Source organism: Pteropus alecto, unplaced genomic scaffold (assembly GCF_000325575.1).
Source record: "Pteropus alecto unplaced genomic scaffold, ASM32557v1 scaffold41, whole genome shotgun sequence".
Lineage (NCBI taxonomy): Eukaryota > Metazoa > Chordata > Mammalia > Chiroptera > Pteropodidae > Pteropus > Pteropus alecto.
Window position 1 is genome coordinate 458653 of NW_006430464.1, and position 12082 is coordinate 470734.

Genomic DNA, 12082 nt, shown 5'->3' on the forward strand with positions numbered 1-12082 from the left:
CAGAGACAGAGAGACAGAGAGAGACAGAGACAGAGAGACAGAGAGAGACAGAGACAGAGACAGAGACAGAGAGAGAGACAGAGAGAGAGAGACAGAGACAGAGAGAGAGAGTGAGTTACCCGCTGACTGGGAGGTTTTTGAATGTCTTGAATTTGTGGATTTATACTTGAGATCAAATTTGTGAAAATTGAAGCCAATATTTATTTAATTATATATATATTTAGTTCTCCCTCTGTCTTCTCTGCCTCTCCAGCTTTGTATATCTTATGTTTCCCGATATCATCTCATAGGGCCTTGAATATCTGTGCATCTTTCTCTAGCTGTTTTTCCTCTATAGTCTTCATTTAGAATAGGAGTCATTGTTACATCTTCAAGTTTATCGATCATTCTACAATGCCCAATCTGCTGTTAAGTTCATTCAGTAAAATATGCATTTGAGTTCATGTATTTTCTTCTCTAGAAGCTACATTTCCTTCTTATTTAATCTTATATTTCTTCTCTTATTATGGTAATGCTTTCCTTTACAACCTTGAGTATATGGAACATATTCGTAAGAACCTTTTATACAGCTTTGTCTGCTAAGTCCATCTCCTTTGTCATGTCTGTGCACAATTTGATCAAACTATTCTTCTCTTATTAAGCGTCACAAGTATTTCTTTACATGTCTAGTAATTTTTCACTGAGTGATGGACATTGTCAATTTTGTGAGGCTGACTAATTGGTTTCGTTGTATTTCTCTAAAGAACATTGGTCCTTTTTCTTGAAGGCAGTTAAGTTACTTACGTGTTGGGCCATTGTTTTTAAGGCTCTTTAATTTTTAACCTCTCTCCTAAGATAGGTTTGGTGTTGCCTTTACTCTAGGGCTAATTTTCTCTCACTTCAATGCCATGGCCTTTTTGGAGATTTGACTGAATGTCCTATCTATTTGAAAAGGTATCTTCACTTTAGCTGGAGGTACTAGGCACTGGAAAATTTTCCATCTAATAGCTCTATTTGTTCTCTCCTTAGAAATTGTTCTTGTGGCCTCATGGGGTTTCACCCTGTGTATGTGCCGACTGGTATTTTGCGCACAAGTCAAGGGACCTTTGATGAAGACTTTGCGAGCTGCTTCTGCGATTCTCTTTCCTGTCTAAAACTCTGACGTGCATAATTTAGCCATGTCAGTCTCCTCAACGTCCAATGTCTGGCGCTTCAACGCGATGCAATTTCCGTCCTTTTATTGTGTGTGTGTGCCATTGCAAACTACCTCCTAGCAGAAAACCTGAGTGATTTTAAGTCTCAGCTCACGGTTTTCCTTTTCTTAAGGATCACGGTTATTCCCTGTCTGTGTTCCATGTATAAAAATATAGGTTTCCTGTATTTTGTTCAGTGTTTTAGTTGTTTACAGGAGAATAATAATTCTGGACCCTGTTAATCTCTCCTGCTCAGAAATAGAATTCCCCAGCAGACTTTTAAAAACTTCTTTATCAAGGTATAACTTCACATGACACAAAATTAATTCATCGTAAGTGACTTTTCAGTCCATTTTTACAGTTGTGCAACCACCGCCACACATTTAGATTAGCCTAGAAAGGACACTTGAGCCCATTTGCAGTAAATGCCCCCTCTCTTCGGAGCTTAAAAAAAATCATTGGTCAGTTTTCAATTTCTAATGATTTGTTTTTGTGAATATTTCATATACATACATGAAATCATACAATATAAGGTCTCTTGTGTCTGTTATTTTTCACTAACCGTGAGGTTTTTGAGGTTTGTCCATATTGGAGCACATGTCAGTAATTTTTAAATTAATACATTTGATCGTACAAATTAAAAATAATTTTATTCTCAATATGATTCCATTGTATGGATATATGCCACGTTTTGGTTATGCATTCACCAGTTGATACGTATTTCGATCATTTCCAGTTGTGGCTTTAAGAATCATTAAAATTTTGTTTAATTAAAAAAAAAGATAATTAAAAACTAAAAAAACTAAATAATTTATAATAATAAAAAATAATCTCAATCGGAAACATTGAAAATGTTCAAAATGTCTACTGTACTATATTGTTTCAAATAAATATCCAGTTTTTAAATTTTCCCTCAAAAAAAAAATGAAGAAGGAGGAGGCTTCTGGTTCCACTTCCGAGATGCTCACTCCATGGACTCACTCTGCAGTCAAACAAGCATCACTGATGAAAACTCCTTTTTTAAAACCAACCATTTAAGTTCTCTGGAAATTGCCCTAAGGGCCAAGCATCAAATGATGAGATAGATAACTTAAGAAAATTTGTTAAAACTCAGGAGGAATGATGAGAGCCTGTGTCATTGGAAGTGCCATCCGCACCCGCCCATCCTTATTCCAGGTCAGCGTGATGGAAACTCCACTCCAGGTGGGTGGTGCCAAGAACCCAAGGCTCCCTCCTCCAAGTCCCATGTCGAGGGCTATGGCATCTTCCCATGACGGGCCGGCTACCGGCATTTCTCATCCCTGCCAGCTCTGCATTGAAGAAGCTAAACTCCAGGCGGATGCAGCTGAGAAGTTGGGGGCTCTCTTCTTCAGGCTGCCCCTCGGTCCATGGGGCAGAGGTTCTCGCTCACACATGGCATGCTGAGAGAGATACTGGGAGTGATGTGGGTTTTCGACAGAAATGCTCCATGTCTTCACTGGGGTTTCAGTTAGACGAATATGTGCCAGTCTCACCAAGAGACGTCTCTGAGTTCCCAGGGGCGTCTGTCTTAGTCTATTCTTGTTGGCGTAATGAAGTGCTAGAGACTGGGTGGCTTGTAGACAGCAGAAACGTGTCACTCAGAGTTCCGAAGCTGAGAAGTCCAGGATCAAGGTGTCTGAGAAGGGCCCACTGCCGGGTCCACAGGCAGCATCTTCTCGCTGTGCCTACACGTGGCGGAAGGGGTGGTGGCCCTCTCTCTGGGGTCTCTTTTGTAAGGGCACTCATCCCATTCATGAAGGCTCCACCTCATGACCTAATCATCTCCAAAGGCCCCACTAACAAATATCATCACATGGGGGTAGGGCTTCAACATAGGAATGTGGGGTGGGGCCCAACCTTCATTCCGCAGCAGAGGCTGAAGCTGGAGTTGCTCAGTAATCCTCAGTCATTGGCGTTGCTCTGGGCAAAGGTGTATCTGGTCACTTTGTGGCTTAGACAGTGTTCCTGTTTGTGTCTGTGCTGAGACATGACTGGAGTGGTCTCATTCTGCCATGGTCACAGTGGCCTTGTCTGGTGTGACGTTCCTGTGATATTGTTTACGTTCAGTAGGAGAACACCAGGGCCTGGCTGTGAGTGTCAGCAGGGGCTGATTTACTCCTCCGTAAAAGCGAAATCTAAAAAATAATGAAGTAAAAATACAGGAGGCTGGAGAAGTCAGCAGGGATCAGAACGCAGACAGCCTCAGGCTGTATCATGAAGAGGTTGGTATCTGCTTTTGGAAAAGGAATACTTCACACTGGATGTCAACACACATGCCAGCGAGTAGCAGTTATAACCCATCATAAAGTACTGAACTTACAAAATTTTTCACTCGTTGGAAATGAGAACGAATCCAGGTTATGTCACTGTAATATTTCGCCCACCTCCTTGCCTCGTAATATGCTCTCTTGACTGGAAGAGAAAAAGCTGAAGACTCAGCTAGGAGCTCCTGCAGCATTCCATGACCCCAACGTAGACAGAGCAAGGGTGTGACCTGAATAACCCCACCTGTCATAGACCGTGTCTCCCCGCAAAAGCATATGCTGAAACCTAACCCTCAATGTTTTGGTCTTCGGAGGTGGGGCTTTTGGGAGGTGATGAGTTCATGAGGGTGGAGTCCTCATGAATGGGGTTAGGGCGCGTCCACTACTACGTGAGAACACGTGAGAGAAGACAGTATCTAAGAAGCAGGCAGTGGGCTCTCACAGACGAGGAGTCCGCTGGTGCTTTGGTCTTGGACTTCCAGCCTCCAGGACTGTGATAGATGAATGTCTGCCATTTCAGTCCCCCAGTCTATGGCGGCATTCTGCAATAGCAGTCAGATGGGACTCAGCCACCACAGGAACGTGTTTTCTTCTGTGGGCATCACAGGATGAGTGTGTCTGGGTGGAAGTCATCTCGGAAAGATGCTCTGACAGTGAGGAGATATTGACGTATTTCAAATTGGGGGGAGTGTGGGTTTGCAGGACATCGTGGGGGTGGTTGTGGTGACAGGGTTTGTGCTTATATGCTCCCTCTGGCCAAGACTCGGTTCTATTGAGGTGCAGTAAGAAGGGCACGGTTAATTTGTAGGTGCAGTGAGAACGGATGCAGCCTCTTCAGAAGAGCAGCATTTGCAAACGTGTCTAGAACCTAGGAAACAGTCCCTGTAGAAGGAGTCCCAGGGCTTCGCGGGGACCAGTTGATGCTGGAGGTATGGAGGTGGCATCCTGATCTGCAGCATGGAAAGTTATGGGAAGGAACCGGGAGAGGAAGATGCACCTTCATGGAGATCATGTGGGTTACGGTGTCCCCAACTTGACCAAGATGGCAGCTCCGGGTGACGTGGGAGACAGACGGTCATGCTTCAGCAAGGAAACAGTGGCTGAGCCCTTCCGATGCTGCTGAGAGGTGGCATCACGTAAACTGAGGACAGGAACTGCCTGTGAGTTTTGGTCGTACGAGTCTTTGGCGATCTTGACAGGCATAGTTTGAGAATGGAGGCGAGATTGGAGGAGGCTGGGAAGACGGACAATCGATAAAGACTGATCCTTGACGAACTTCTATAAAGAGGAGAGAGAGCCCTCAGGTTTTCGAGGAACGGGGGGATGGGGGCTGACTGTCTGAGCACCACCTCCAGAGGAAGAGCTGCCTCTGGAAGGGGGAAGGGCCCTTCTACAGGTGGGGTCGCTGACCCCACCTCTTCCTACCTCTCCCTGACAATGTGGTTCCGGACGTAGAGCTGCCAAGCTGTCCTTCCTTGGTCCCCGAGGGCCCCTCAGCCCCATACCTGAAAGATGAGCTCTGAGATTCAAAGGGAGACCCAACCCTGAGGGTAGCCCACACACTGAGGTGGGGTTCTGAGGACTCCGGGTCGGGCTGGAGGAATCAGGGAGCCACGGACCAGCATCTTTCTCCCTCTTCCGGCTGAAGTGGCAGCATCGAATGGTGGCGTGGAGAACCCAGGGAAGGACTGAGAGGTTCCTGCCTCAGGTGGTCCCACAAACGCACAGAAACGCTCAAAGGCTGAGGAGGGGCTGGGAGGCTCCGCTCTCAGCTCCTTCAGGGCAGGCCTCCCTCCGCCCCCCGACAGAACCAGGTACCCTGCTCTCCCTCTCGCCCTCTCTAGGAGAAGGGAATCTCCCCCCAGAAAGCCCGGGTTGGGCTTTGAGGTCCTGGGGGTCAGAGAGAAGAGGGAGCTGGATGCTGTGAACTGACTTATGTCTCGCTGCCGAAGACTTCATACGCCGAAGTCCTCACCCCCCAGGACCTAGGAATGTGGCTGTACTCGGAGGTGGGCCTTTAAGGAGATGACTCCGTTAAAATGAGGTCACAGGTTGAGCCCAAACGTAACAGGACCAGCGTCCTCATAAGAAGAAATCAGGGCCCAGACTCACACAGCGGGAGGACCGTATGAAGACACAGAGAGCAGCCGGCCGCCACCAAGCGGGAGAGAGAGGCCTCGGGGGGAACCAGCCCTGCCCACACCTCCGTCTCGGTCTTCCGCCCCCTAGAGCTGTGAGGGTATAAATTTCTGTGGTTTAAGCTGCGCGGTCTGTCATTTTATGACAACAGCCAGAGCAGAACAATCCAGGAGATGCGAGAGCAAAGACAAGGGCAGCTAGAGGTCACCTCCTCCAGGTGGCCTCTCCTGACTCCACCAGGAAGAAGTGACCCGCTTCGTGCCCAGGTCCACCGTAGGTGTCTGTCGCAGCGTGGGCGGGGGGCGAGGATGACGGCATCTGTCTCTAAGGGTCTTCGTTCACCAGACTGGGTCCCCCTGAGGTCAGACACCGCCAGATGGACCCATGCATCTCCCATCTGCAGCGTAGCGCCTGCCACACACGAGGTCCCCAGGCGTGAGGTTCAAAGGACTAGCAAAGGACTAGCATGACCGGAATAGAGTCATTTCAGGAGGAGAGGCCGGGCGAGGGGGACGACAGCTGGGGGAGTGTGCCTCGCTCACCGCACACCCCCCATGTCCTTTACATCTCCTGCAACTGCCACCCTCGGCGTTCCCTGTGGGTGCAGGTGTTCTGATCACAAGGGGCATTACAAGTAAGTGCGTCCAATCGTACAACAGAAGAAGGAGGGGGGATGGGGAAGTCGACTCAGGTCCCGGGCCCGGGTGTCCCCGAGGGACCGACCGGGGTTGGTGAGCCCACCAGGGAGAGGAGGGGGTGGTGCCGAGGCCGGCCTACAGCCGCCAGATTCAGCAAGTAGAAATGCAAGGCGCCCACTTAAATTCGCATTTCAAATACAGACGACATATCGTTTTAGTAGGAGCATGTCCCATGCCATATTTGGGACATGCTTATACTGAAAAAACGATTCGTTGTTTATCTGAAAGTCAGGTGTAGTGGGCGTCCTGCGTTTTATCTGGCAAGACCAGCCCCGCACGCCCTACTCCCAAACCTACCCTCACCTTCACTCACCTGCCGCTCCAGGGGCCCCTGGAGGAAGGGCTCGCTGTGGACTTTCACTTCTGCTTCTGCAACGACCCACCCCCGCCTGGGGCCCAGGCCGAGAGCCGCCCCCTTCCACCCTCCCACAGCTGGGCCCCCCAGGCTGGACCCTGTGCCTTCCACTCCCTCCCCGCAGGAGACTCTGGAAGGCCCAGGTCGGGGAGCCCAAGGCCAGGCAAGGCCCAGGAGAGCGGCCAAGTGGGCCAAGTGGAGGTGGGGGGCGGGCAGGAAGGGAGATTCCCGTGGGCCTCAGAGCAGATCTTTCACGCCTCAGTCTCTCGGGCTCAGCTTCCGCCCGCCCGCCCTCCCCTGGCTTCCCCTTCTGCCCCTGCCAGGGCCAGACACAGCGTCCGTCGGAGGAATGAGCCCGTCTCATCCCCCCCGTGCAGATATGCTCTCGCTGATCCTCTTCGCCATACTGGGGGGCGGTGAGTGGGCCGAGGGCCGGAGGGGCCGGGGCCGGGGCTGGGGCTGGGGCTGGGGTGGCAGCTCGCCTGTGTTCTCTCGCAGGGTCGCGGGCCGACTACCGGAGATTCTCAGTGAGGGTGCAGAGGACGGTGACGGTGCAGGAGGGCCTGTGTGTGCTCGTGTCCTGCACCGTCTCCTACCCTCGCCAGCAGTGGACCGACGATACCCCAGCTTACGGCTACTGGTTCGAATACCAGCCCATCATGACCACTGATCTTCCAGTGGCCACAAACAACCAGTCTCAGAATGTGCGAACAGATGCCCGGGGCCGATTCGAGCTTGTGGGCAGTCCCCAAAACGGGACCTGTTCCTTGCTAATCAGGGACGCACAGATGAGTGACAGGGCAACCTATTTCTTTCGGATCGAGAGAGGCACTTTCGTGCGATATAATTTCAAGGAAGACGTGTTCTCTCTGAATGTGATAGGTATGGAACTGGCTTGACTTGGAATGGGGTGGGATCTCCTCTCCTGCCTGCTACCCCTCCCTGCAGGAAATAGATCTCGGGGGACACCTCCTGCAGTACCCCGTCTGGGGACCAGGACTGTACCCTCTCTTGTCCAGCCCTGACACGGAAGCCAGATGTCTACGTCCCAGAGACCCTGGAGCCTGGGCAGCAGGTGAAAGCCATCTGTGTGTTCGACTCGGACTTTGAGCGATGTCCAGCTCCCACTTTCTCCTGGATGGGGGCTGCCCTCTCCTCCCAAGAGACGAGACTGACGACCTCCCACGTCTCTGTGCTCACCCTCACGCCGAGACCCCAGGACCATGGCACTGACCTCACCTGCCGAGTGGACTTCTCCAGACAGGGTGTGAGCGCCAAAAACACTGTCCAGCTCAACGTGGCCTGTGAGTTTGGTGGGGGACTTCAGGGTGAGCGACAGCCCCCGTTGGGTGGGGTTCGGGAGATGGGGCTGGCGGTGGGCAGCTCTCGGGGGTCCACAGACAGGAAGGGGCACAGTCTCATGATGGGAGGGGAAGTGAACGCCGCTTGGTCCTTTCCCCACAAGCGTGTCTTTGTCCCTTGTCTTTCCCGAGGAGAGTCACACTTTCTGTTCCCCAAGGGGGTTCTCTCTGGCTGTGGGGAGCCAAAAGTTCCTCCGCAATGCCAGCGTGCCATCTCGTTGCAGATGCCCCCCAAGGCCTGAATATCAGCATTTCCAAAGCCAAGGGATCAGGTACCAGGGGCCTATGGGGTGGCCAGGGCCGGCCAGGGGATGAGGAGGAGGAAAACGTGTCAGAGGTGGGGGAATGGCGTTCAGCTCTGCAGCTCTTCGCCTGTCTCTCTCCCCTCCTGTCTCTGCAGCCCTGGAGCCGCAGGGAGACGGGCCACGTCTGGAAGCCCAGAAGGGCCAGTTCCTGCGGATGCTCTGTGCTGCGGACAGCAGACCCCCCGCCACCCTGAGCTGGGCCCTGGAGGACAGAGTTGTCTCTTGGTCCCGGCCCTCGGGCTCTGGAGGCCTGGAGCTGGTGCTGCCGGAGGTGACGCCTGGGGACGCGGGGCGCTACACCTGCCGAGCGGAGAACAGGCTCGGCTTCCTAAACCGCACCCTGAACCTCTCCGTGCAGTGTGAGTGTGACCCGCAGGGCCCAGGGGCCAGGAGGGGAGAGGGTGAGGGGGCTGGGGAGGCAGGCGGGGTCCCAGAGCTCAAAGGGACCCGGAGCCTCCGGTCCGTCGCACTGATGATTCTGGTTCCGATTCTTACGTAGGTATTTTTCTTCCTGTCACCAACCGATTGTCTGACACCAGCCGGGTGTCTTGCAATGGATCCTGACACTATCTTCCCAGCGATAGCATCAGACCCCTCAGGTTCAAAGCTCACTCTCACAAGGCTGCTCCCCCGCAGACACCAATAGCAAATCCAGGTTGTCCCCTGTGCTTCGGACCACAGGTCGGAGGCCGGCGGGGAGACTTCCTCAGGCCCTTCTCCCGGCTTGACCAGTCTGCCACACAGGGCAGAACTCAGGGAAACACGGTGCTTACCGGACCACCGGTGTGTTAGGAAAGGGTATATATACCTCAGCAGCCGATGGAGGAGATGCACGGGGCCAGGTGCGGGGCAGGGCGTGGGGCGTCCGCACCCTCTCCCTGGATCTCTGACCCAGAAGCTCTCCGGACCCCGTCCTTTGGGGTTTGATGGAGGCTTCGTCACATCGGCGTGATCGATGAAATCTTTGACCCCTGGTGATGGAACTTGGCCTCCAGCTCCTTCCCCTGGTGATGGAACTTGGCCTCCAGCTCCTTCTCCCTCGGGAGTCCCAACCCTCCACTCACATGGGGCTCCCCTAGAAGCCGGCCCCCATCCTTAGGCGCTTCCCAAAAGTCACCTCGATGGCATCAACTGAGGCGGGGTGCAAAGGGGTTCGTTGTGAACAGCAAGACACCTTCGTCGCCCTCATCCCGTAGAAATCCCAGGGTTTCCGGAGCTTGGTGCCAGGAACTGGGGACTGTGGCCAAATTCGTCTTTCTTACCAAAAACCACCGTAACACAGGGACCTGCCCTTCTCACTCATCTGTTCCCTCGGGTGGTTTGTGTCACCCGGTGGTGAATCACCTCAGCGGGTGACTCGGTCCTCCTCCCCCGCCTGCCGCTGTCATTCGTCTCCGGGGACCCTTTGCCCAGCACGCAGCCCGCGTCCGACTGGTACCCCGTCTCTGTTGCAGATGCCCCAGAGCACCTGAGGGTGGTGGTCTCCCAAGCAAACAGGACAGGTAGGTAAGGGAGACGGAGGAGCCGGGGTGCCTCGGTGCCGCCCGGGGGCCCCGGGCCTCAGGAACGTGGGCTTGTACGAGGGTCACCTGTCCTGCCTCTTCCATCCCACAGTCACAGAAAACCTCGGGAACGGCACGCCCCTCCCAGTCCTGGAGGGCCAAAACCTGCATCTGCTCTGTGTCGCCCACAGCAACCCCCCCGCCTCGCTGAGCTGGGCCCGGGGGGGACAGACTCTGCAACCCTCCCAGCCCTCAGACCTGGGGGTCCTGGAGCTGCCTCAGATACAGAGGGAGCACGAAGGAGAATTCACCTGCCATGCTCAGAACCCGCTGGGCTCCCAGCATGTCTCCCTGAGCCTCTCGGTGGTCTGTGAGTCGGGGCTGGGGGTCCCTGGGGGCAGGAGAGCTGGTCCGTGAGTGAGGAGAGGGGCAAGCGCCAGAGAGAGGCCCCCTGGGGGGGGGGGAGGGGGGCCGCTGACCCGTCTCCCCACCCCCACAGACCCCCCACAGCTGCTGGGACCCTCCTGCTCCTGGGAGGACGCGAGGCTGCACTGCAGCTGCTCCTCCCATGCCCGGCCGGCCCCCTCCCTGCGCTGGAGGCTGGGGGAGCAGCTGCTGGAGGGGAACCTCAGCAACGCCTCCCTCACCGTCACCTCCAGCTCAGTGGGGCCCTGGGCCAACAGCTCCCTGAGCCTCAGAGGGCAGCTCTGCTCTGACCTCAGACTCAGCTGCGAGGCCCAGAATGTCCTCGGGGCCCCGAGCGCCACTGTCCTGCTGCTGCCAGGTCTGGGGGCCTGTCCGGTGTCCCCTGGAGGTGGGGCTGAGTGGGCCGGGGGCAGGGTCCTGTGGTTGAAGCAGGAGCTGGGGAGGGGGACATGGTGCTTGTGGCCGAGAGTGCAGAGGGGACACCACGAAGCGGAAGGCTCGGCATCCGGGCCTGGGGCGCGGCAGGGTTTAAAGACATAGACAGGAAGGGGTTGCAGGCGAGGGGTCTGAGAGGTGGCCGGTGGGCGGGAGGACTCACGCCGATGGGAGACACTCGGAGACGTCCGACCTTTCCTTGCGCAGATCAGAAGGCGGCCTTCACAGGGGCGTTTTCTAACGGAGCCATCCTGGGCGCTGGCGTCTCTGCCCTTTGCTTCTGCCTCTGCCTCATCGTGGTCATGTGAGTTAGATTTAGGAGCAGGAGACGTGAGTGTGAGGTCTGGGGACAGGGGAGATGCCGGGGCGCACACCGAGCTGGGTCGTTTCCGCAGCACGAAGACTCTGAGGAAGAAGCAGAGCCAAGTGGAGACTGGGACCCAGGCGGAGACTCAGAGGCCCAGGCCCACGAGGAGGAGCACGATCCTGGATTACGTCAACGTGGTGCCCGGCACCCGACACCTGGTGAGTGGCCCATCCACTCCCGCCCCCCCGCCCCCACGCTTTGCCTGAGGGGCCAGACGGAGAAGGCCCGGCGTTGGATTCAAGTCGTGACGCTGGCACCGACGGTGTGTGGGACCTGAGCCAAGCCACTCGTCCCCCGTCCCTCGTTCCTTCCTCTGTTTCCTTTGAGAGCCGCCTGAGGAGCAGGGCAGCGTCCTTGCTCAGGACGTAGCAGCGACACCATCGTCACCACCGCCAAGGACGTTATTCATTACAATTCATGATGTAGCAGTTATCGGTGTCACGGAGTCACGGAGCGGCAGTACGTCCTGGTGGTTGAGAGCGGGGCCGCCTGGGTTCAATCCTGCTTTCGCCGCTCTGCGTTCTTGGGCGGGTCCCTTCACTTATCTGTGCCTCGACGGCTTGAACTGTAAAATGAGGAAAATTGCACCTATCGCCAAGGACCATCCCAGGTATTCGATAGGCTCCGATCGTACCTGTCCAACGTTTAGAATATGACCTGGCACCTTGCGAGTGTCGGGAAATGCTGGATATTGTCCAGGCGAGACCATCTATGCCCCGACGCCTCCAAAATTCACGTCTGTTTCCCAGACCCGCCCATGAACTTCAGACTCATACCCGGCTGTGGAGGCCGCGCCTCCTTGTGGATGTCTAACAAGCGTCTCAAACGCAGCCTGCCCCAAGGCAAACATCCAAGTGACACACCGCTTCTGCGTCTCCTCTGCTCTGCCCATCTCAGCGAGTGGCACCCCGTTTGCCCAGCTGCTCAAGCCTGAAGCTTCGGAGTCATCTTCCGTGCCTCTCTTCTCCGACACCCCACAATCAACGTCAGGAAGTGCCCTTCAAAATCCATCCCACTGCTCTTTCCCCCCCGCCTCC

At 54.9% G+C, this 12082-nt stretch overlaps 1 protein-coding gene across 1 annotated transcript in view; it reads left to right on the forward strand.

The window, feature by feature from the left end:
- Nucleotides 1-7028: 7028 nt before the first annotated feature.
- The window catches only part of SIGLEC10 (sialic acid binding Ig like lectin 10), a 5884-nt gene continuing 830 nt past the window's right edge, over nucleotides 7029-12082 (forward strand). Inside the window, exons 1-10 of the mRNA XM_006904982.1 lie at nucleotides 7029-7062; nucleotides 7148-7531; nucleotides 7669-7953; nucleotides 8235-8282; nucleotides 8411-8674; nucleotides 9770-9817; nucleotides 9930-10187; nucleotides 10317-10601; nucleotides 10886-10982; nucleotides 11074-11203. Coding sequence (XP_006905044.1) covers nucleotides 7029-7062; nucleotides 7148-7531; nucleotides 7669-7953; nucleotides 8235-8282; nucleotides 8411-8674; nucleotides 9770-9817; nucleotides 9930-10187; nucleotides 10317-10601; nucleotides 10886-10982; nucleotides 11074-11203 — 1833 coding nt within the window. The remainder of the gene's footprint in view (nucleotides 7063-7147; nucleotides 7532-7668; nucleotides 7954-8234; nucleotides 8283-8410; nucleotides 8675-9769; nucleotides 9818-9929; nucleotides 10188-10316; nucleotides 10602-10885; nucleotides 10983-11073; nucleotides 11204-12082) is intronic.